This window comes from Myxocyprinus asiaticus, chromosome 18 (genome assembly GCF_019703515.2).
Source record: "Myxocyprinus asiaticus isolate MX2 ecotype Aquarium Trade chromosome 18, UBuf_Myxa_2, whole genome shotgun sequence".
NCBI classification, from domain to species: Eukaryota; Metazoa; Chordata; class Actinopteri; order Cypriniformes; family Catostomidae; genus Myxocyprinus; species Myxocyprinus asiaticus.
This window is the reverse complement of record NC_059361.1, coordinates 25,558,313-25,578,934: the sequence shown is the minus strand read 5'-3', so window position 1 is coordinate 25,578,934 and position 20,622 is coordinate 25,558,313. Positions and strand designations below refer to the sequence as shown.

The 20,622-nt window shown below is 36.7% G+C and overlaps 1 protein-coding gene across 3 annotated transcripts in view; it reads left to right on the top strand.

Annotated features, from left to right (window-relative positions):
- Positions 1-20,318, top strand: part of LOC127455993 (uveal autoantigen with coiled-coil domains and ankyrin repeats protein-like) — a 32,496-nt gene extending 12,178 nt beyond the window's left edge. For 2 of the 3 annotated variants that reach the window (XR_007899769.1, XR_007899770.1), the window contains exons 5-15: positions 401-458; positions 3,236-3,306; positions 3,440-3,546; positions 4,947-5,128; positions 5,920-5,957; positions 8,891-8,971; positions 10,392-11,588; positions 13,159-13,278; positions 17,696-18,184; positions 19,426-19,491; positions 19,625-19,699. Coding sequence is in view for 1 of the 3 variants with exons in the window: in XM_051724246.1 (XP_051580206.1) it covers positions 401-458; positions 3,236-3,306; positions 3,440-3,546; positions 4,947-5,128; positions 5,920-5,957; positions 8,891-8,971; positions 10,392-11,588; positions 13,159-13,278; positions 19,426-19,491; positions 19,625-19,696 (1,992 nt within the window). In the remaining 2 variants the exon portion in view is untranslated. Of the gene's footprint in view, positions 1-400; positions 459-3,235; positions 3,307-3,439; positions 3,547-4,946; positions 5,129-5,919; positions 5,958-8,890; positions 8,972-10,391; positions 11,589-13,158; positions 13,279-17,695; positions 18,185-19,425; positions 19,492-19,624 lie in introns of all 3 variants that reach the window. The other variant, XM_051724246.1, reaches the window with a different exon arrangement.
- Positions 20,319-20,622: the final 304 nt, after the last annotated feature.

The following is a 20,622-nucleotide window of genomic DNA, read 5'->3' as shown; positions in this document are numbered from 1 at the left end:
GTAGGGTTGGGGTATAAATATTATTATCTCACACTCAAAAATGTAGCCTATATATATATATATATATATATATATATATATATATATATATATATATATATATATATATATAATTTATTAATTTATTTATTTTAAGATTTGCACATTTCAAATTCATAACAAATTTCCATCAGATTGAATTGTGTAGTCTTTAACTAAATTAAATTAATAAAACTTAAAATTTTACAGTTTAATCTTGTTAAAGATTTCTCTTTAACAAAATTTGTTATGAAATGTAAATACATAAATGGAAAAAAATATTTTTTTGATTGCAGTATATAAACAGTAGAAGTCAATGGAAGTCCCCAGCCTGATAGAAAATTAAGCATGTCTGTGACAAATTTTTTTTTTTCTTCAACAGTGTAAATGTCCTGTAGACAGCACAGACCTGCAGGGACGTACAGCTTTGCATGATGCAGGTGTGTAGATTTTTTTTTTATGTAACAATTTATAGACACTTATAAAACATTATCCTGTTGCACAACTTTGTTATACATCTATTACACATTAAAGGGATATTTCATCCAAAAATGATAATTCTGTCATCATTCATTCTTCTTTTTGTTGTTCCAAACCCATATGACTTACTTTCTTCCATGGAACACAAACGAAAATGTTAGGCAGAATTTCAGTTGCAATAAAAATGAATGGTGACTGAGGCTGTCAGTCACTAACATATGTTGAAACTTTGTAATGCAGCACTTTTCGTTCTACTGTTTCCTTAAGATGAATCGCTTATCCTTCCTCATTTTGTAAGTGGCTTTGGATAGAAATGTCTGCTAATTAAATAAATGTAAATGTAAAATGTAACTTAACGACTTCCATTCTGCCTAATCTCCTTTTGTGTTCTAATGAAAGGAGGAAACTCATACAGGTTTCAAAGGACATAAGAGTGACTAAATGATGATTTTTTTGGTGCCTTTTTTGGCTGCCGCCTGCAATTTTTCACTCCCAAATTTAAAAGCTTACCGTACACGCATACAGTGGACTAATTGCATAAAATTGGTGATTTTTTTACAGACTACCCCACAAATTTTAAGAAAATATTCCAATCATTCATAAATAATATTGGATATGTTTACAGTCTTATGTTGAATATTTATTTATTTATTTTTAAAATTTTTGTTTGTTTTCCTGTCTTCATAAGTATGTAATTCTGGTTCTGTTTGCTCCATCTCCCTGCAATAAAGTCTTATTTCATTCCACTAGATGGCAGCAAGTACTATGATTTGTTTTTAATATACGATAGATCGTATCGCAGGATACGATCTATCACCTTCCATCACAATTTACAGATATGAAATATAGGTGGTGTTAATGCAGCTGAGCACTCACTTCATAGACATCCAGTCAATTTTTAATCACATGCATGTTTTGTCAAATATCTTGGCCTCTGAATGGACTGAAAGCTCAAGCTATGGGTCATTGTAAAACTGGAATCTTCAGATTTGTGATGATATGTATCATTTCATTATCAATAGTTGATAACATATTTTGCCAATGCTTTTTTTGTTGGACTGCAATGTTTTCTGGACATCTGAGATATAGCACTGTATTATTTTACCAAGCAAACTCACAGACAAGTTTATTTTTTAAAGAAGGCTAATTTTAAAGAAGACAACCTAAAGTAAAAGCTGATATGGAGTTTTGGCTACTTTGGGGCTTACAGAAGCAGTGTTTGGAGATGTTTGTCTTTGTTGTCTTACAGAGATCATATTTCACTCTGTGATTCATTTGATAATGATTCAAACTATGGTGTAAAGGCAACAAAATAATCTGTACAGTCACATTTCTGAGAATGAGAGCTTTCATTTGATATATGACTTGTCTATTTAAGTGCTATGTGTAAAACTTTTATATTCATATATTTCTACGTCGTCCCCTCTAGGTGGTGCTCATTTGCGACGCAAAGTTTTTAAGGCTTCATTTTGTTATTTTAAGTAACATAAATGCAAACGTGAAAAAGTATTATCTGAAAAGTTATGATTCTAAGCTTTCAAATGATACCACATATGCCTGACTTCACTAGCCAACTCTCTGAGTGAGAGCAAATACTTAAACTGTTTATCACATTTAATGTTAGTCTATGATGAAGGGAGATTATTTTAATTAAGCAGAACAGACCCTTGTTGAGTCTACAATAAGAAAAACAAATCAAAATCAGTTAAGAAAACATTGAAGTGCAAGAAGAATTGCATACACGGTGTAAATGTATTCCGTGATGGATGTCATGTGTTGTAAAAAATGAACTGAAGGGCAGATAGTTTTTGATTCTGCAGTGTCTACTCAGGCTTCCTCTTGCTCACAGACCGGACAAACTAAGAAAATGGGGCTCTGATAGTCACTTATTACAAATTAAATACATGTTACAAGCCTCAAATTTCCTGTCATGAACTGTACAGTTGACCATAAGTGGTGTACTGCAGAGAACACAACAAAACACAGAACAAAACACTTTTGTCTAGTGGAACAATCCACAAGAATGCATAATTAAAGGGATAGTTCACCCAAGGGAAAGTCATCATGTTGTTGCAAACTTACATGACTTTCTTTCTTCTTTGGAAAACAAAAGAAGTTGTTAAGCAGAAGGTAAAGGCAAAATTTTACAAAATAGCTGGCCTTACTGTGTTTAAAATGTAAATTGTGCTGTTGTACTGTATATAAGCCTGTGGCCTCATGCCTGTGGCTGAAGCACATCCATGCTGATGCTCAGTACAAAGGCACTCTTGCACATGTGATATTGTTTATTACTCATTATACATAGTGTAGGAATAGGATATGGCCAGAAACAGTTCTTGTTTTGAACTGGCCTTATGCATGTGGCTGCCAAAGTTAAACATTTTATAGACATGTCTAATTAATCTGAATTTATTGACATGCTAGATATTTTATCTCTGTTTTTAGTCTTAATGCAACTGACAAGCCTGCAGGAAATCCAAAGTGTTAAAACATCTTTTGTATACCAATATGTTTGGAGCTTTCTTCCACTTGGCCACATCTTGAAAATTAAGCTAATGAAAGTTTGTTTCTCTTTTTGTATTTTGGGTGTGTGTCAGATTTATTGTTCTTATTCAGAACAGATCTTTTATTATGAATCCTACAATAACTGCATGAGTATGCATCAGGAACAAATATAATATCTAGCTGTCAGAATTGATCAGAAGATTATGTCTTGTGTCTCGTCTTTGTTTTTCAGCATATGTAGGCTGCAGAGCCGTCATAAAAATGCTCTGTGACAGTGGTGCATGCATTGATGCTCTTGACGCAGTAAGTAAAGTAGATTTGGAAACCACAATTAATTTTAGGCACCGTGATTAAAAGAGGGAAAAAAATTGATATTGAAATTGAAACTAAAAAGATGTTGCAATGTATTTTGCATATTCTTGTTATACTTTTTCAGGATAGTAAGTCTCCCCTATTGCTAGCTGCTAAGATGTGCCAACCAGGAGCATGCCAGTTGTTAGTGCAGTATGGGGCACACACTATTCTTCGAGACAAGCAAAACAAGTAAGGGAAAACTGAAATATTTTTTTATAACTTTTCCTGTTCTTCTGCTCAGTATTAGAAATTACGCACATAGATCAGAGCTGTATAAACAATGCCAATGGATTAGCCTCTGTGATGCAGAGGAGATCAAGAGAGAAAGATATTCACATTTAAATTCTAATACAGATTTATATTGAGTTCTACTTTGTATACTTATGTGAATCAACCTGCACAGATATTACTTGAAAAGGGCATTTGTGGTCGTCACAGCATCGCAGCTGCAGTGCAGCAAATATCTGAAGTGTCCATAAAAAATCCATCTCATACAACTACTGTAGGAAGGTATTATTTTAAAAGAATAGAAGTGGCATACATTTTAATCTCTATACTGAATGCGGAAAGCAGCAATAAAAAATGCTGAAGTGCATAGGGCACTAATATGCATTGCATACATTCTCAATTAAAGTACAGCAATGATGATGATGTGTCCATAATTAAAACACGCAACACAAAATTCTGTTTATCAGTAAAGGATGTAGAAATGCTTTCTTAATGGCATATGTATTTTCAAATCAGATGGGACATTTTACAAAAGTCATTTGCAGTCTTTACTTAAGGCAAAATGTAATGATCAAAGCTATAGAATAGCTCAACAAGTAGTGAAAAAGAGGTTAGAGGTAGTAAAGTAGTGAAAAACACAGTTAAAAGGTTGGCCAGTGGTGTACTGCAACGGTTTAGTGGCAAAAACCTTTGTTGCATATTACATAGTTGTCTGAAGGAACTGAATGCATTGAAATTAAATGCTCCATTTGCAATACTTTGAAAATAAAAATGTAAATTTGTAGGCATCCCTAGTTTTTAACATTTAATGGTCATGAATAAATCACAGCATTATAAACGGTTTCTAATACATTCTAATACCTGTGTTTTAACCCGGCATTATCAGTCATTTCTTGTTTATGTTTTCACTGCTGTTGAAGAACCAGGTAGGCTACTTTTGTTTTCATGAACACATTCTCATATTTTAATGGACTTTTTTATTTTCTATAATGAAAGCAGTAAATGACAAATAAATGACAAAAACAAACAGTTCTGCCTTATACCTAAATATCTTGTTTTTGATAATAATAATAATAAATAAAAAAACATTGAATGCAAAAAAGTGTTTTCTCCACCAAAGTATGTTTGAAGCCTTCGGTTAACACATCAAACCATGAACTGCTTGCAGTAAGTCATACAAAAGCTTTTTTTAAGCCACAGATGTGATCCAGGGTCATAAAGTTTGAAAAATCTCTATAGTGTTATTCAAGTGATCAATCCTCTCCTTCTCTTGTCTTTCTTGTCAATCATTTTCTTTTTCTTTTTTTTTTTTTTTGTCTTTCTATTCCAGCTTTTTATGGTTATGTGTGTGTTCTCTCTAGGACAGCCCTAATACTAGCTTGTGAGAACTCTTGTAAAGAAGCAGTGGAGATTCTCCTGAAGACTAAGGCAGATATGTCAGCATTGGACATCTATGGCCATGATGCTTACCACTATTCCAGACTAAGTCAGAACCAAGACTTGATTACACTTGTCAAACATGCCTTGGAAGCAGGAACTAAAGGTAATACTTGTTTTTTATTGTCCACATTGCTAAAAGCAGTAACCACAACATGTTTCACTGGTTTACTCACATAATTTTAAAGTGTTTTAGTGAAGAATATTGAACAGTTTTTCTATTTATTTTCCTCTTATATTTTATGTTGCATTTAGAACCTCTAACAAGCCTTATTGTTACATTTAGTAATTACTTAACATGCTCTTGCTGGCAGCAGGATTGATCGTTAGAAACCAGCACACCATCATTTTGGGAGTCAACAAGACATTTCAGGAGTCTTGTTAAAAAATGGCTTATTTTTAGATCTAGCTGTGCTCATGTGTTCATCTCAAAGACAGAAATTAACCGTGTATCAGAGCTTCACTGAAAGGAAATCAGTTTTATCAAGTAACCGCTGTACATTCCTTAGTACACACCTGGACATTTCCAAGAACTGTCAAAATGTTAAAGAGGAAGTTCATGTGCGAGTTTGTTCCCAGCAATTTATTTGCTTATTCTTAGATCACTTGGATCTCTGGAAAACGTTATTCAGAGATTTTAAACTATAATGTTACCTGACAGTGAAATGTAACAATGCCTCAATAGAGAGCATAAAGTAGTGCTTCGCACGTGTTTGACCTCAGTACACTTGAACTGCCATCAGTGATTCTGTAATTCCAGTAAGTAAGCGTAAATCAAGGCATACACATTTGCATATTAAAATGCTCATTAGAAATATTGTACATTAGATGCAGAAACATCATATGCAATATGTGCTGAAACACGTGCAATAATTGTTCTGCACATTTTATTTTCAGCAAAAGAGATTGCCTCCGTTCCACAGAAGATCCAACAGGTAACATTCGTTTGTTTGGTCTAATCATGATTATTTGAAATAACCATGTTTATTGTACACTTCAAGTTCAAATAACATTGATAAGGGAATTTGAAGTGAACTGCTGTTGATTTTTCAGTACAGTAGTACATTATGTGAGCACTCCAAACAAACTCAGACCATCTCAGGAGGTTTTCTGCTCATGCCCCACTTTGAAACACGAAAAACTTTTAGGGCCCCCAGTTTTAATTTTTTTTAATTTTTTTTTTTTGCTGTTACCCTGTTACTCTTTTAATTGATATTTTTTTATTTTTTATAATAATCTGAATTAACTTTTTGTCAATAGGACTACATTCTTCTGTTATTTTCTGTATAAATTCTGTTACAGAAATGCATTTTAATAATGCCTATTTACTTGTAAAACATACAAAAATAGAATAAATAAATAATAAGTAATACTGCTGCAGGAGCAATATTAATATTATAGTTCACCCAAAAATTTTAAGTTCTGCCATCATTTACTCACCCTCCCCTTGTGCCCTGTGGAGTCGGAAATATTGTAATTACGAGCTCCAAGCACATGAATGACCAAGCAAAGTCGTATTTACCAGTGGGAAACACGGAATTCTAAATGATATCCGAGTAGGTCCACTTCCCTGGTCTACTTGACTTTTTTCATCTGTGAAACACAAGATGGAGAGATGAAAGTATCGTAAAAAAAGCACATAAAAGCACCATAAAACTTGTCCATATCAATCGTGTGCTATATTTAAATTCTTCTGAAGCCATGCGATAAGATTGTGTGAGGAACAGACCGAAAGGTATGTGCTAATTCACCTCTTCACCCATGCGAATACGTTTTTGTTTACATAAGCACAGCGCAGTGAGTGCACCTAGAGACAATTTAGCCCAAGACGGAGCACTTATATTAAAATGAATGGGAGAAATTGGAACACCCAATATGGCGGATGTAGAAATGGAAATCCCTTCTTACAGGTAAAAGAGCCAATATAGCACAACAGTGTTATTTCGGAAGTAAAAATCCCATTAATTTGTTCCATAGACTAATTGATTTTCAATGATAACTTCTAAACAAATGCACTGTGAATGACGCAACCAAGATGTTCTCCCATCACCATTAATCTACTTAGATATTTGTACATATCCAAATATTTAGCAATAAACGTAAAATATTTTTTCTGTACTTATAATCAGCAACCTAATATCGTTAGTTTTATATATTACCATTGTTTTTTTATTTAATTATGTCATTTGCAATCCTTAATGGGATTGTTGTTCGTGCCCTCGTGAAATAAGGTAAGTACACAGTCAACTTTAAAAGTGGGCGGGCACTGTTGCACTCTTGAACGTTTTAGTTACAGACATCGCCTGTCAATCAATTCCAGAAAGCGCATGCGCGTTAGCTAGACCAGCCTGAAAATTGCGTTTTTAACTTTAACTGTTTTAAAAAAAACAACAACAAAAAAACACAATTTATGATACCATTGTTGTCTAATTTTACTGCTGATTTGCAGACTTCTCTATAGTCAGTTCACTTTTAAGTGGGGTTACATGTTATATGATTGTAATCTTGATCAACCGTTTTGGTTCGTTCGTCCCATTCAAGTAAATAGGAGCTGTACTTTCATGTTCCTTGTATCCATAAAACATACAAGCAGATCACCCTATTACCCTATCTGTTTATTGATCTTACTGCCATCTAGATTCTTAAGCTTTGATCACAGTGTGCTTTAATTAGCACATTCCTAATACCTTGCCACTTGAGAGCAATCAGTGTGCTTTCACTTCCGCAATGTGATAATATTCAGTGTTCTTCTGCAACTGTTGATGGAGAGTAAGACTGATTCTTACACTCATATAAAGAGGTCTGCTGTACATGTGTGTAGAATTATACTTTCCTGCACCAACAGTCTATTGGAACTGCCTTGGTGATGATGTAGCATATGTTTTGTTAATTTTACTACAGGGAGATATTAAAGAATTGCATTCATTATTGATAGGCTCATTTAAATTCTACTGCTCACTTGAGATTGTTAAAGCAAATGGATTTTTCTGAAGGCTGTGTTATCACATAGTTTTGATAAGATGAAATGAAAGAGAATCATTAGTTTTGCTTAGTGTATTAGTGCCGATGAAAATTTATTTTGTAGACATCAGATGTGAGGAAGTGCCTACACTCTAATCAGAAGGCAGATGTGTGGAAAGATCCTTGAGATGTCTCTGAAAAAAGTATGCATATTCTGTTGTGTTAAAGAAATAAGCTTGGAACACCCTGATATAATCTTAAAGCAGTTACAAAGTTTTGAAAAAGTGTGAAAGTTGCATATTTTAAATGTTTTTTCGCAATGCTGCCTGCTTGCCTTCTAGACTTCCATTGTAAGTGTATTTCTTTTCCCATTTGTTTTTACAAACTGGGGGACAAGTCAAAATTATTGTCTGTGCTGTGGTAATCAACAGCATGTCACTGATAAAATAACCCATAATTTTCCTTTAACATTGTACAGGTGTGAATTTACTAAACAATTGAGCCATTTTTGCAGGCTGTATTTTAGGAAAAATATTCAACCACCTTCAAATCATATATGTGTAGAAATAAGTGTGCAATATTTAAATTAAGTAATTGTCATTATTTTTAGCATATAGCCTCTTTTTAGTGTAAATTAGGCTCATTATAGATGCACTATTTGCCTGCAGCAATTAACGTTAAGGTATTAATGTTGAATTTTACTAATGTTTGTGTACATTTTCTATTGAGCATGACATTAAGTAGTAATTCATCAAATGATGATGAAAAAATGGAGTAGAGTGACATAACTGGGGCAAATATCAAGTCAAACATACTTTCTGAAAAAGAAATGTGAAAAAATGACTTTTTTGAAAAACATTTTTCAATTGTTGAAAAGTTGTTCAATGTTTCTCTTCTAAATTTTCAGGCTAAATCCTCATCAGGAGGGATTGGTTGGACCAAATCAGGATCAGTCAAGATGGAGAAAGTTTTATCAGAACCAATCACAGTGAGTTGCATTATGGGATGTCATTTGATTAGGGTTTTGCTATCAGACTGTCATTTCCATCAGTTGTGAACATCATCAGTAAAGTGTTAAGTCTGAATTAGAGGGAACATGGCAGTCGCTCCACTGAGGGTAAGTGCTCAGACATGTTTTTGTTTTCATCATGGCAGTCAAGCATTTTGGAACATCAGGATTGCAATCATTCTCATCACAAAGGCTTTCCAGGTCTGGGCTCTAATGTTTTAAATACCCTTTTTTCCTAAAGGTAAAGATGAAAAAAGAGTCATTTGGATTCCTCACAGGTATCCTGACTATCCTGATTTGACTCTCTGCCTCTGCAGTGTTCCCTTAATGATTGTGGCATTAATATGTATTTTTATAGATTTAGTTAACCCCTTATTTGTAATGTAAACATGTGTGCTTATAGGTTGTCCTTCCTTTTATCTGTTAATTACATTACATTTTACATAAAGGTTTTCCTTTATTACATAATCTAGTTGAGTCCTCTCTATAATGTGGGCACTTTTTCAGAAAGAATGGAGAGATTAAAGATTGATTTCTAATTTGACACAAGTCATATTCGTTTCACTAAGTAATGTACAGTAGTTGAGTTCTCTGCATAATGTGACCAATTTTTGAGAGAAAGCAGTGATTAAAGAACTGTATTGTCATTTGAAATCAGCCATATTTCATATTTTATCCCATTCTCATTAAACTAATGAAATAAAAGCTTAGTGGAAATTGATTTAAAGGTGAAGTGTGTAACTTTTTTAATGTCAAAATATTTTCTCCAAGCCCAGCTTAATATGTATAAACAACTACAAGTAAGCAATTTGAAGATTAATTCCCCCGAAAAGTGTAAACACTGTGGCACTATCAAAAACTTGCTCTGTTTGTTTGAGCATCCTATCCAGCCCACCACAGCTGTTTGGCACAAGCCTATCTGTTTAATGACCAATGGAAAACAGGAAACAGGTGTGTTCAGGAAACTTTTTTGAAAATAGTAATTGTTTTGCGATTTTGTTGGGTGCTGCTAGTGGTGCAGAAATTACACACTTCACCTTTAAATTAAGAAACTAAAGAGTATTTTTCACCCAAAAGGGATATCTCACCCAAAAATGAAAACTATGTCATCATGTATTCACCCTCATGTTGTTCCAAATCCATATGACTTCCTTTCTTATGTGGAATTCAGTCATTCACTTTCATTGTATGGAACAAAGATGCAATAAAAGTGAATGGCTGAGACTGTCAGTCCCTAAAATTCCACCTAACATCTCCTATTGTGTTCCATCGAAGAAAGTAAGTCTTATAGTTTTGGAACAACAAGAGGGTGAGTAAATGATGACAGAATTTTCATTTTTGGGTGAAACATCCTTTTAACATTCTTATAACCTCAACATTACCCTTGTTGATCCTGCAGGTCAGGCATGCACAGTCTGCTCCTGCCCCAGTCAGATCTGCTACCATATCAGAGGACTTGTTGCCTGGTGAGGTGGAGGCCCTTCGGAGAGAACTGAGAGAGTCACGGAAAAGGCATGAAGCAGCAGAGGCGGAGGTGCACAGGCTGGATACAGCATTAGCCCTGCGTAGTCAGGAGTATGAAGGACTGAGGAGGAACAGTGAGCAAGCCCTGCATGTGGCCCACAGCCGGGCGTGGGAGCTGGAAGAGGCCCTGGGTGAGGTGCAGAGAAGAATGGCAGGCTCTGAAAACCGAGTAAGGCAGATGCAAGCTCATCTAGTGGCTGTCCGGGAACACTTGGTGGAGGAGCTGAGAGTCCAGCTTCAAGAAGCCAAAGGCCAGCGGGATGCTGCCGTAGCAGAACTGGGGAGGATGCAGATGGAGCTTGGCCAGAGTATGCGGGAGGTGGAGCAGCAGAAGGAAAACCAGAGCCCCCTGATGCAAGAACTTAGCCGGCTTTCCCAGAAGCTGCTCAGCAGAGAAGAGCAGATAAACACATTAAGGGCCAGGTTAGCAACGGTGGAGGCACAACAAGCTGAGATGTTGTGTAAGGAGGCCCAAACCCCATCAGAGTGGTGCCCCACCGATGCGAAGATTACGATGACTGATCTTATCTCTGAGACCTGTGAACCGACCATAGATCTGGACAGATATATCAGCAAGGCCGAGCATGTGGCCGCAATGAGCTTGCTAAACAATGCACTGCAGCAGGCTGAAGTTAGGGCTGAGGAGGCTCTGCAGAAGTATCAGTGTGCCCAGGAGGACAACCAGAGCCTGCTGAGAGAGCTCCATGAACAGAAGACAGAACTGGACACCATACAGGAGGCTCTGCAGGCCAGGTGTGTCCCTGTGGCCGTAGTGGAGGAAAAGGAGAAAGAGGTGGAACAGCTCAGACTGGCCCTTGAAGAGATGGAGAAGAAAAAAAACCAGGGGAGTGTGAACATCTCACCCAGAGAAGAGGAGGATGCTCAGGTTCTAAGTGAAGAGTGCACTGTTGAAGTACCAAGTGAAATACAGTATAATCAAGTATCTTCTTCAAATGAGAGTGACAGAGCAGAGTGTGATGTCATTAGGATTGCAGAAAAAAAAATTCAGCCAACTGAAATCAGCAACATATCTGAGGACCAGCAGAGCACATCCTCAGATCAATTTGCTAAGGTTAATGATTATTGCTTATATATTCATAAACTTTTCTTCAGTGTTATTTTGTATCAGTGTTATATGGATCAAGATTGCATTGAGACTGTCCAAAAATCCTGATATCAAAGCTGATGCTAAATATGCCAAAGTCCTAAAAAACAAATTGTAGAATCTTAAAAACTTCATGACCACTTCTAAAGAGAATAAATGTTTCTTCTATGCTCTAAAATCTCTTTAACCTCCTGCGACCCCGCATCCACATGTGTGGACATTACGTTTTGGCTTCTCTATAGGCTATGCGTAATTTAATTTCATTTAAACTGACTGATCTCAGTTAAGGAGGATCTAGGCTGTCATAAAAGGGTTAAACTTTTGACGTACGGAGTCATGTGACAAAACAACATGGCACCAAACTCAGCTGAGTTTTTCATTGGGAGAAACGGCAACAAAACTACATCTGGTAAGAAATGCAGCCACTGTTTGTTTTGACTGTTTGTCAAAAGAGTAGAGACTCTAGCTTCATCCGATATGCCATTTTAAAAATTGTATTGATATATCGGGAAACGGCACGCTGTTAAACACAATGACCACATATGTGGACTATAGGCTCATTTTCCTTTAATATTCTATATTCACTGTGCATTATCACATTGAGGATCAATGGGTGCATTCAAAAGCTGGTAAAATGTTGCTGTCTGATGCTGTATACAGAGTTAGGATGAAAATTAGGTGCATTTCAAACTGTTCTGAGACCAGTGCAGACAGACAGCACACTGGAGATTAAGTCATTCCCTAATTATGGAGCAAGGGAGCATCCTATAACTTTCCTATGCAGTCAACTGCATTCATTCCTAACATCTGCAGATGATGTTTGGACCACTCAACATGTTTGGCAGACATGGGACAATGTTAATCAATACACAGATTCAGGTTTTTTCATGCAAAAATTTATTTTAACATGGTTGGCAGTGATTAGATGATGCTGGCGATTAATTTTTATCATAATTATTTATGTAATGTCTGTAACGTCTCAAAAACATGTATAACCAACACTCCAGGAAACATAAAAAAATGATTTGATAAAAATCAGACTTTAGCTTGGTATTATTTAAAATTTCTTAGGAAATTTAGAAGAATTATTAAAAAAAACTTAGGCCCACTGTCCACATATATGGACATCATTTTTTAGGAAAAATAGTTAGTCTAAAAACTTTTTTTTTTTTTTTGCATATGTTTTAGGGGCTACTATTTACAAATCAAAAAGGGGAATGGAAAATGTACACAGCAGTCATGCTCGGGTCTCAGGAGGTTAAGAATTATAAAGGTATCACTCAAGGTATTCCTCTTTGTGAGTGCAATCTATATAAAATGATTTTAAAACCCTTATCTAATAATCACAAATTACTGAAAAAGTAATTGACGTTTATTGGCCAAAAGATGTGGGAGCCCTGTTCTAAGAAGTCATCTTCAAGCACGGCACTTAAATCCAGGTTGCTTTTGGTAGATTGACTGTATTGAATGTACTGCAAGTCGCCATGTGCCATATTTGTGTGGTAACACAATTAATTACACATGTTTTCTGTCTCAGAATTCAGAGTTGTTGGTGGAGCATGCTGGACAGCGGGGGGCTCAGGGCAGCTTCTGTGAACACCCACATTCAGACAGCTCCCTCCAGGCTCAGGTCAACAGGCTACAACAGCAGCTAGAGGTTAGCCACACTGAATATCTCAATACTCAGTACTACTGTATAGAGCTGTTTCTTCCAGATTACCCTGTTTTGTTGAAGTTCTTTGTACTGGTCAGTGCTCTTGAGTGGTCAGTGGTTGTTTTAACCCGAGGCCTTGTGTTACAAGTTGAGGGTCACTCATCTGGAATCAACGCATTTTAATTAGCTGACTTCTGAGTCAGGTATGATCTAAAAAAAAAAATTATTAATGCTGAGGTGTGTAATTTTTTCATGTTAAAGTACTTTCTCCTATCCAAGCTTGTAATCTCAAATTGAAAGCATTCGTGGCATAATTTTAAATCAAGGTTGGTCATTTCTGTAGTGGGACTGCTGTTCTAAATGGATGAACTAACTATTTATCACAGCTATAATTCCTATGTTTGGATATTTCTTGATGTAAAAAGCTCTTTTCTTGAATCCTTGCATACATGTGAAAATTGATTTACTGGCTTTACATGTTCATGACAGGAGTTGTAATATTGGATATAATTTTGTAGAGGCAAGTTTACTAACTAATTCTATACCACTGGTCTCAAGGTGACACACATTTAAGTCTTATGGCTATACAGATGTATTTTAACATTAATTGTGCTGCATTGTCAACTTCCATTGTAAGAACATTATAAGTACTGTAACTGCATTTTTTTCTTTTCTTTAAAAGAAAGAGGGACAAGTGGGAATTTTTTTTTCAGGGGCCATGCCATAAATGCTGATCGTCTTTCCTTGTATTGATCCTGGAATGTTCATTTAACAGGATGTTTAAGCATAATTAAAAATCATCTCTATTCAAAACTGAAATCCCGTTATTAGGAATCAATTCAGAATTCAATATTCTGTCAAGAAATTATAATATATATGGGAGAATCTGTTTTTGGTAAATAAGAGGAAGTACAGCACATCCAAAGCGACCCACAGACAGTTAAGGCCCCGATATGCTTCATACGAAATCGAAGAGTGAACGGGTGTGACGTCATTTAGAAAAAAATCTGGCTAATAAGGTGTTTTTGAGTTCATTTCGGCGGTTCTTAACAGCTCGCGGGGGTGAACTTTTAGGAAAACTTCTTACCAACGGCAAAACACCTTCTTACTGCCATTGGTGAGTTTTATACTATCAAATTGTTTAAAATAAAAGGGGGGAACTTCAATGGGGAGAGACTGTAGTAGGTAGTTGAATTTTGGAATACAGTACATTTTTATAACATTAACCTTCCCAGTCATAGACAAATGTAGTGAAGACCACCTGTCCACATCACTTGAAAACCTTTTTATTAAAGGGTCAAAATTAACTAACTAATTTACTCAAATTTGCTGGAAATAAAATGCCCGGTTGAAAAGCCGTTACAGAGCAATACGCTGTCCGAGCCAAAGCTTCAGATGTAGACCAATTCACTCTGTATCCTGAGAACTTAGAAAAGGAATTAATAATTCTGTGTAGGAAAGGCATATATCTAGTAGGGTCGGAGACGATTAATAAAATATCATCTGCGTAAAGCAAAAACTTGTGCGCCACACCTCCCGCCACCACCCCTGGGAAATCATCATCCTTTCTTATCGCGGCTGCTAATGGTTCCAGGGCAAGACAGAACAATAAGGGGGAAAGAGGGCAACCCAGTCGGGTGCCCCTATCCGGAATAAAATAATTCTAAATTAATCCATTTGTTTGAACCGCCGCTACTGGGTGTCTATAAAGTAACTTTATCCACCCAATAAAAGTATTCCTGAACCCATACATTTCCAAAATCTTAAAAAGGTAATCTCATTCTACCATATCAAACAGCTTTTCAGCGTCACGTGAGATGGCAGTGACCGGAGTCTGATCATTCGCCACTGGCCACATGATATTGATAAAATGTTTAATGTTATCAGAAGAGCTATGGCCCCGAATAAACCCCACCTGATCTATATGTATAAGAGATGTCATAACTTTACTTAATTGGGTAGCCAAAAGTTTTGACAATATTTTAACATCTAAATGTGATTAGGGAAATTGGACGGTAACTGTTACACTCACTTGGATCTTTGTCATTTTTAAGAATCAGACTGATCCGGGCTTGTGTCATAGTTGGTGGAAGCTTACCTTTCTATATTGATTCCGTATAAACTTCTAGCAAATGTGGATCCATTTCTGTAGCATAAGATCTAAAAAATTCAGTGGCAAAGCCGTCTGGCCCCGGAGACTTGCCTGTAGGCAGGGCCTTAATTACCTCGCCAAGCTCCTCCAAGTTTATCTCAGAATGAAGAGAATTTTTTTGCTCAGTCATCAGTTTAGGAAGTTCTAATGGTTCCACAAAGTTTCTAATATCCCCATCAGTAGACGAAGACGTGGCACTGTAGAGATCAAGATTCTTCTAATCAATCGATTCAATCAGTTCTTTAAAAGCATTATTAATATCAATGGCTGAGGTCAATATTTCACCACCAGCAGATTTCAATGAGGGAATGGTAGAAAAAGACACGCTCTGTTTTATATATCAAGCCAGAAGTTTTGCTGCCTTGTCCCCTGACTCAAAGTACAATTGTCTTGCCCTGAATAACCAAAACTCCACCTTCCGTGACAAAATAGTATTATATCTGTATTTCAATCGGTTCAATTCCCTGAGGCCATTAGATGACATTCGGCGCTTCAGCTCTGCCTCTGCACTTTTAATATTCCCTTCCAATTCCACAAGTTCTTGTGCTTTGGATTTTTTGGTGAATGAGGCATACTGTATGATCCGGCCCCTAAAAACCACCTTAAGTGCCTCCCAAGCCACGCCCACAGAGGATACTGAGGACCAGTTGGTCTCCATATAGACATTGATTTCAGCCTTTAGCATTTGTTGGAATTCAGGATTTTGCAAAAGGGATATATTAAAGCACCAACTATATGATTACCTTTTCTCCATATGTGGCAACACCTCTAAACACACCAGGGCGTGATCTGAGACTAAAATGTTTCCAATTGAGCAATCAACAACTGATGAAATGAGGGACTTAGATATTTAAAAAAAAAATCCATTCTAGAGTAAATCTTATGGACTGATGAAAAAAATGTATAGTCCCACCCAGATGTGTTCAGAAGTCTCCAAATATCTGTAAGACCAAGATTTTTACACATTCTGTGAAGCGTCAATGTAGCTCTAGGGGGCTTGCACACTTTTGCTTCACTATGATCAAGGACTGAGTCCATCAAAAGATTAAAGTCTCCTCCCAATATTATATCATGAGGGGTGCCAGCAGCTTGCAACATCCATTCAAAATCTATAAAAAAGCCCTGATCATCAACGTTAGGTGCATATATATTAGCCAAAATAAGACTTTGCCCCTGAATTGCAGCTAAAACCATAATGACTCTTCCTAATTTATCTTTAATCTGTTTGAGACATTTGAATTGTAGATGTTTAGTTATCAGTGTAATGACTCCCCTGCTCTTACTCGAGCCAGCACTAAAGAAAACATGTCCACCCCATATCTTCCCAAATTTTTCAGCTTCCTGCAGAGAAAGATGCGTTTCTTGAAGAAACACTATATCATATTTCTTACGCTTTAGAAGAGAAATAACCTTCCTTCTTTTTATGGGGTGCCCCAACCCATTCACATTCCACGTGGAGAGAGACAATCTACTCATATTAACATTTGACATTTTGACATATAAGAAAAAATAGATCGTGTGTCAAAAACAATATTATAAAGACCACATTCCAACATTAGTACAACAACCAAACACTGAACATCCCCTAGAAAAAAACAAAAAAAAACCCCCAGAAAAAATACAAACGTGCGCATTAACCCCACGCACGACAGCGCCAACTGGCGTCCATCCCTCCAAACTCAAACAGTCCATGCATGCCTACAAGAACCCCCGTGACAGCCTTGCCGTCAGAATGCTCAAGTCTGGTGTTTCTATACAAATTTTGTGAGACAAAATTGCACAGCAAAAGATAATCTATAAAACAAACTCCAGCCAATAGGCGGAATAAGCACAAAGAGCGTGTAGATTCATCCATAGAACTGTTCTGAAGGTGTGTTACTCTACAAAATAAACTCTAGCCGCTAGGCGGAACCAGCACAAAAAGCACGCAGATTCCTCAAACAGTCAAGCAAATGTTCAGTAAGCTGGTCCACTTGGCTGCAACTTGAGTTCAACAAGATTACTTACTCACTCCATTGACTTTATGAAGGACATCGCTTGCTGTGGGCATGTGAATGTTTTATGGCCATCCTTAGCATCTATTCTCAATTTGGCTGGGAATATCAGTGCAAAAGTGACCTTATGCTGATGTAAAAGTTTCTTGCATTCCTTAAATTGATCGCGTTTCTCTCGTCGAATTCGCAAAGTCTGGGAACAAGAAAATTATGTGGTACTTCCAAGAAAGCCTTCCTTTACTCCTCGCCTTGTGTAACACAAGATCTTTTTCAGATGATCTCAGAAATTTGGCCAGAATTGATCGGGGCCTGTCTCCCTCTGCGGATCGCCGAGCAGGAAACCTGTGAGCTCGCTCAATTTCCAGCTTATGGCCTGCTATGTCGGGCAGATTCGGAAAGAGCCCATCCAGGAACTTCAACATATCCTGTCCCTCTGCTCCCTCAGGATCTCCTCTGTCCTCCAACTTCTCCCAGACACGCTCCAAATCCACCTTTGTCGCTAGTGGATTAGCAGATAATTCCCTCTCCAATGACTCTAGGTAATCGATCCATTTCTCGACATCCTCCACTCTTGTAACCACATCAGTGAACTTTGCCTCCATGGCAGTGATTGATCGACGTATCACAGCAAGATCCTCCAAGTCAGCAACGACCTTCGTCAGCACTGCAGACATGTTCAGCATCTCTCGCCGCATTTCCCGCACCTCCCCGATTAATTCAACTCCCAGGCTTGCGGCCTGCTTGGGGGCATCAGCTTGAGCACGTAAGTCTTTGAATGTCTCCAGAGCCCGAGGATTTTGAATTCTTTGACATATTGTCCTCCTAGAACAGTTATGGAACAGAGTGTATCGAATCTCACAAGCTTATGTCATTAAAAGTATTAAAACTGGCAAAGTGCGTCAAGCTCGCCGTTCACACGTCCGATCCATGCATGGCGTTATGTGACTCTCCGTTATTATTTTTTTAATTAGTCTACAAAAGGAATCTAATCTACTCAAATACTCTTTAACTGCCCATTCAGTCATGTGCCATCTGCAGTGAAAGCCATTCACACATCTGCCCAAAGTATTCTTTTGTCTGTATTCTTCCCATTAACACTCTTTTATACATCTTTTAAGAAGTATCAGTGTCATCATAAATTACAATAACAGAGTATAATTGGCACATATTATGGCTGCGTATAGCGTATGAGCGCATTAGTGTCATGAATTCAGAATGTAAACAAGACAAATAAACATTACTGCATATATTGTATATTATTTTAAATCCTCATCGTGTGGTTAAAACAACTTCTTTTACTGACCTCATATGAAGTCTACTCATTGAACGAGGCATTAAGTCATTGATTACAAATTTTAATGTCACATTAGTTAGTGTTTACATGTAGCCTTGAGCGTCCTCATGTTTAAATGTACATCTAAACGCCTCCCACAGTGGTGTGGTGGGTTTCTGAATGTTTGCAAACTGTATACCGTTGCTTGGCTGTTTCGAAATTTTAACCCCTGAACGAAGAACAAATTAGAACTTCTTTGGAAGTATATCAGGGCCTTTTGCCTGTAGAGTTGTTCTGCTTTTGCTCCAAGGGGTCAGAAATGGGCTACCAAGATGAACCAGTGTTACAGTAGCCATGTTTCTTAGCAACAAGGGGATCGGTGTAAAATAGACATCCACGCCTCCATTTAAACATGAGACTGGTGGCTGGAGAGGCCTTCGCCTTGGTTAACTTTGCAGAAACTTACCCAGCAACAACTTTTCAATCCAACAGAGTAGCATGAAGTTGTCCTGTGATATTGGAAGAAAGCTGCAGTGACTGATCAAAATAGTATTAAACATTAATCACTCTCCAGAGATACTTTACATTTCATCAAATTACTGTCTCTTTTTCCAATGCTTTTACAGTAATCTAGCAGTGTACATTATAAATCAAATGTGGGTTTGCATTATTCTTTAGTACCTGATGTGAAAACCAATGTATTATAAACCATATCCTCTTTTCATTGCTAGGACTCTGAAAAGCATTACAGACATGTGCTTTCAATATATCGAACACGACTACTCAGTGCAGCACAGGTAACATCTTATTTTCTTCTACCTTATATAATGTATATTATGTTATTATCTGATGTGCTAACATGTCCACTTGTTCAAAAGTAAACCAGATGTCAGATGCTTGCTTAAACAGAGTTGTGGTCTTCTTTTGCAGGGTTTCATGGATGAAGAGGCCAGAGTGGCTCTGCTGCAGATTGCCAAGATGAGAGAGGAGTGTGTGTGTTGAGCATTACATTTAGTGTGTTTGTGTGTGTGTGTATATTTCTGTATCACAAAACTTTTAGGTTTTATAAAAGTTTTAAAACTTTTAGCAATATATATCATGTGTAGATTAACTGTGGTCATTTGTAACTAATATAAAAAACAAATGAATTGTCTATAAAATATTGAGATTTATACTACATTTAGTTCTTGTCCACTAATTTGCTTGTCTGTGTCTGCGGAATTGAAGACGGGCTGCATTGCTTGGCGATATACAAAGCTTTACACTTTGGCTTTTTTGTAATACTTTTAATTGCCGGAGAAGTATAATCACAAACTAAATTGCCAAATGTTATAAGTAACGTAAGGTACTCAATAAATTCTTTAAGCTTGGATGGGCTGTGGGCTGGAGAGAAAAAAAAGAATGATCAAAATATTAATAACTACAGTCTTGACCAACACAAAATAGGTAATGTTTGAAAGCTTAGAGTTAAACTTAGAAGCTGTTCTTTACAATGCATGTTGGCATTATGACCAAAACTGAACAAGTGCTTTGAAATCCGAAGTCTTCCGTTTTGATAATTTATTTAAAAAAATGTCTCTATACATATTATTATAATCAGTAAAAACCTCAAACACATCAAATAGCCATGTGTCATGTGTTGTTGGAAAGCTCTAAAAGAGTAGAATACAACCAGCCTATTTGTTGATATAAATAGCTAAGTATATGACTTTGACATTTATGTTTCACGTGAACAGATGTTGCTGAAATGCCGCATTTTCGTATATAACTTCACGAAAAATGAATCAACTGATCAGCTGATCGTTACTTAGAGGAATTGGGTAATTGGATGCAAAGATCATTAGACAACTGACATGAAGCACAATGTGCATAGTGCACACAGTATCTGGCATCTTGCAATCTGGCTGAAAACATGTTAGCTTTCCTTG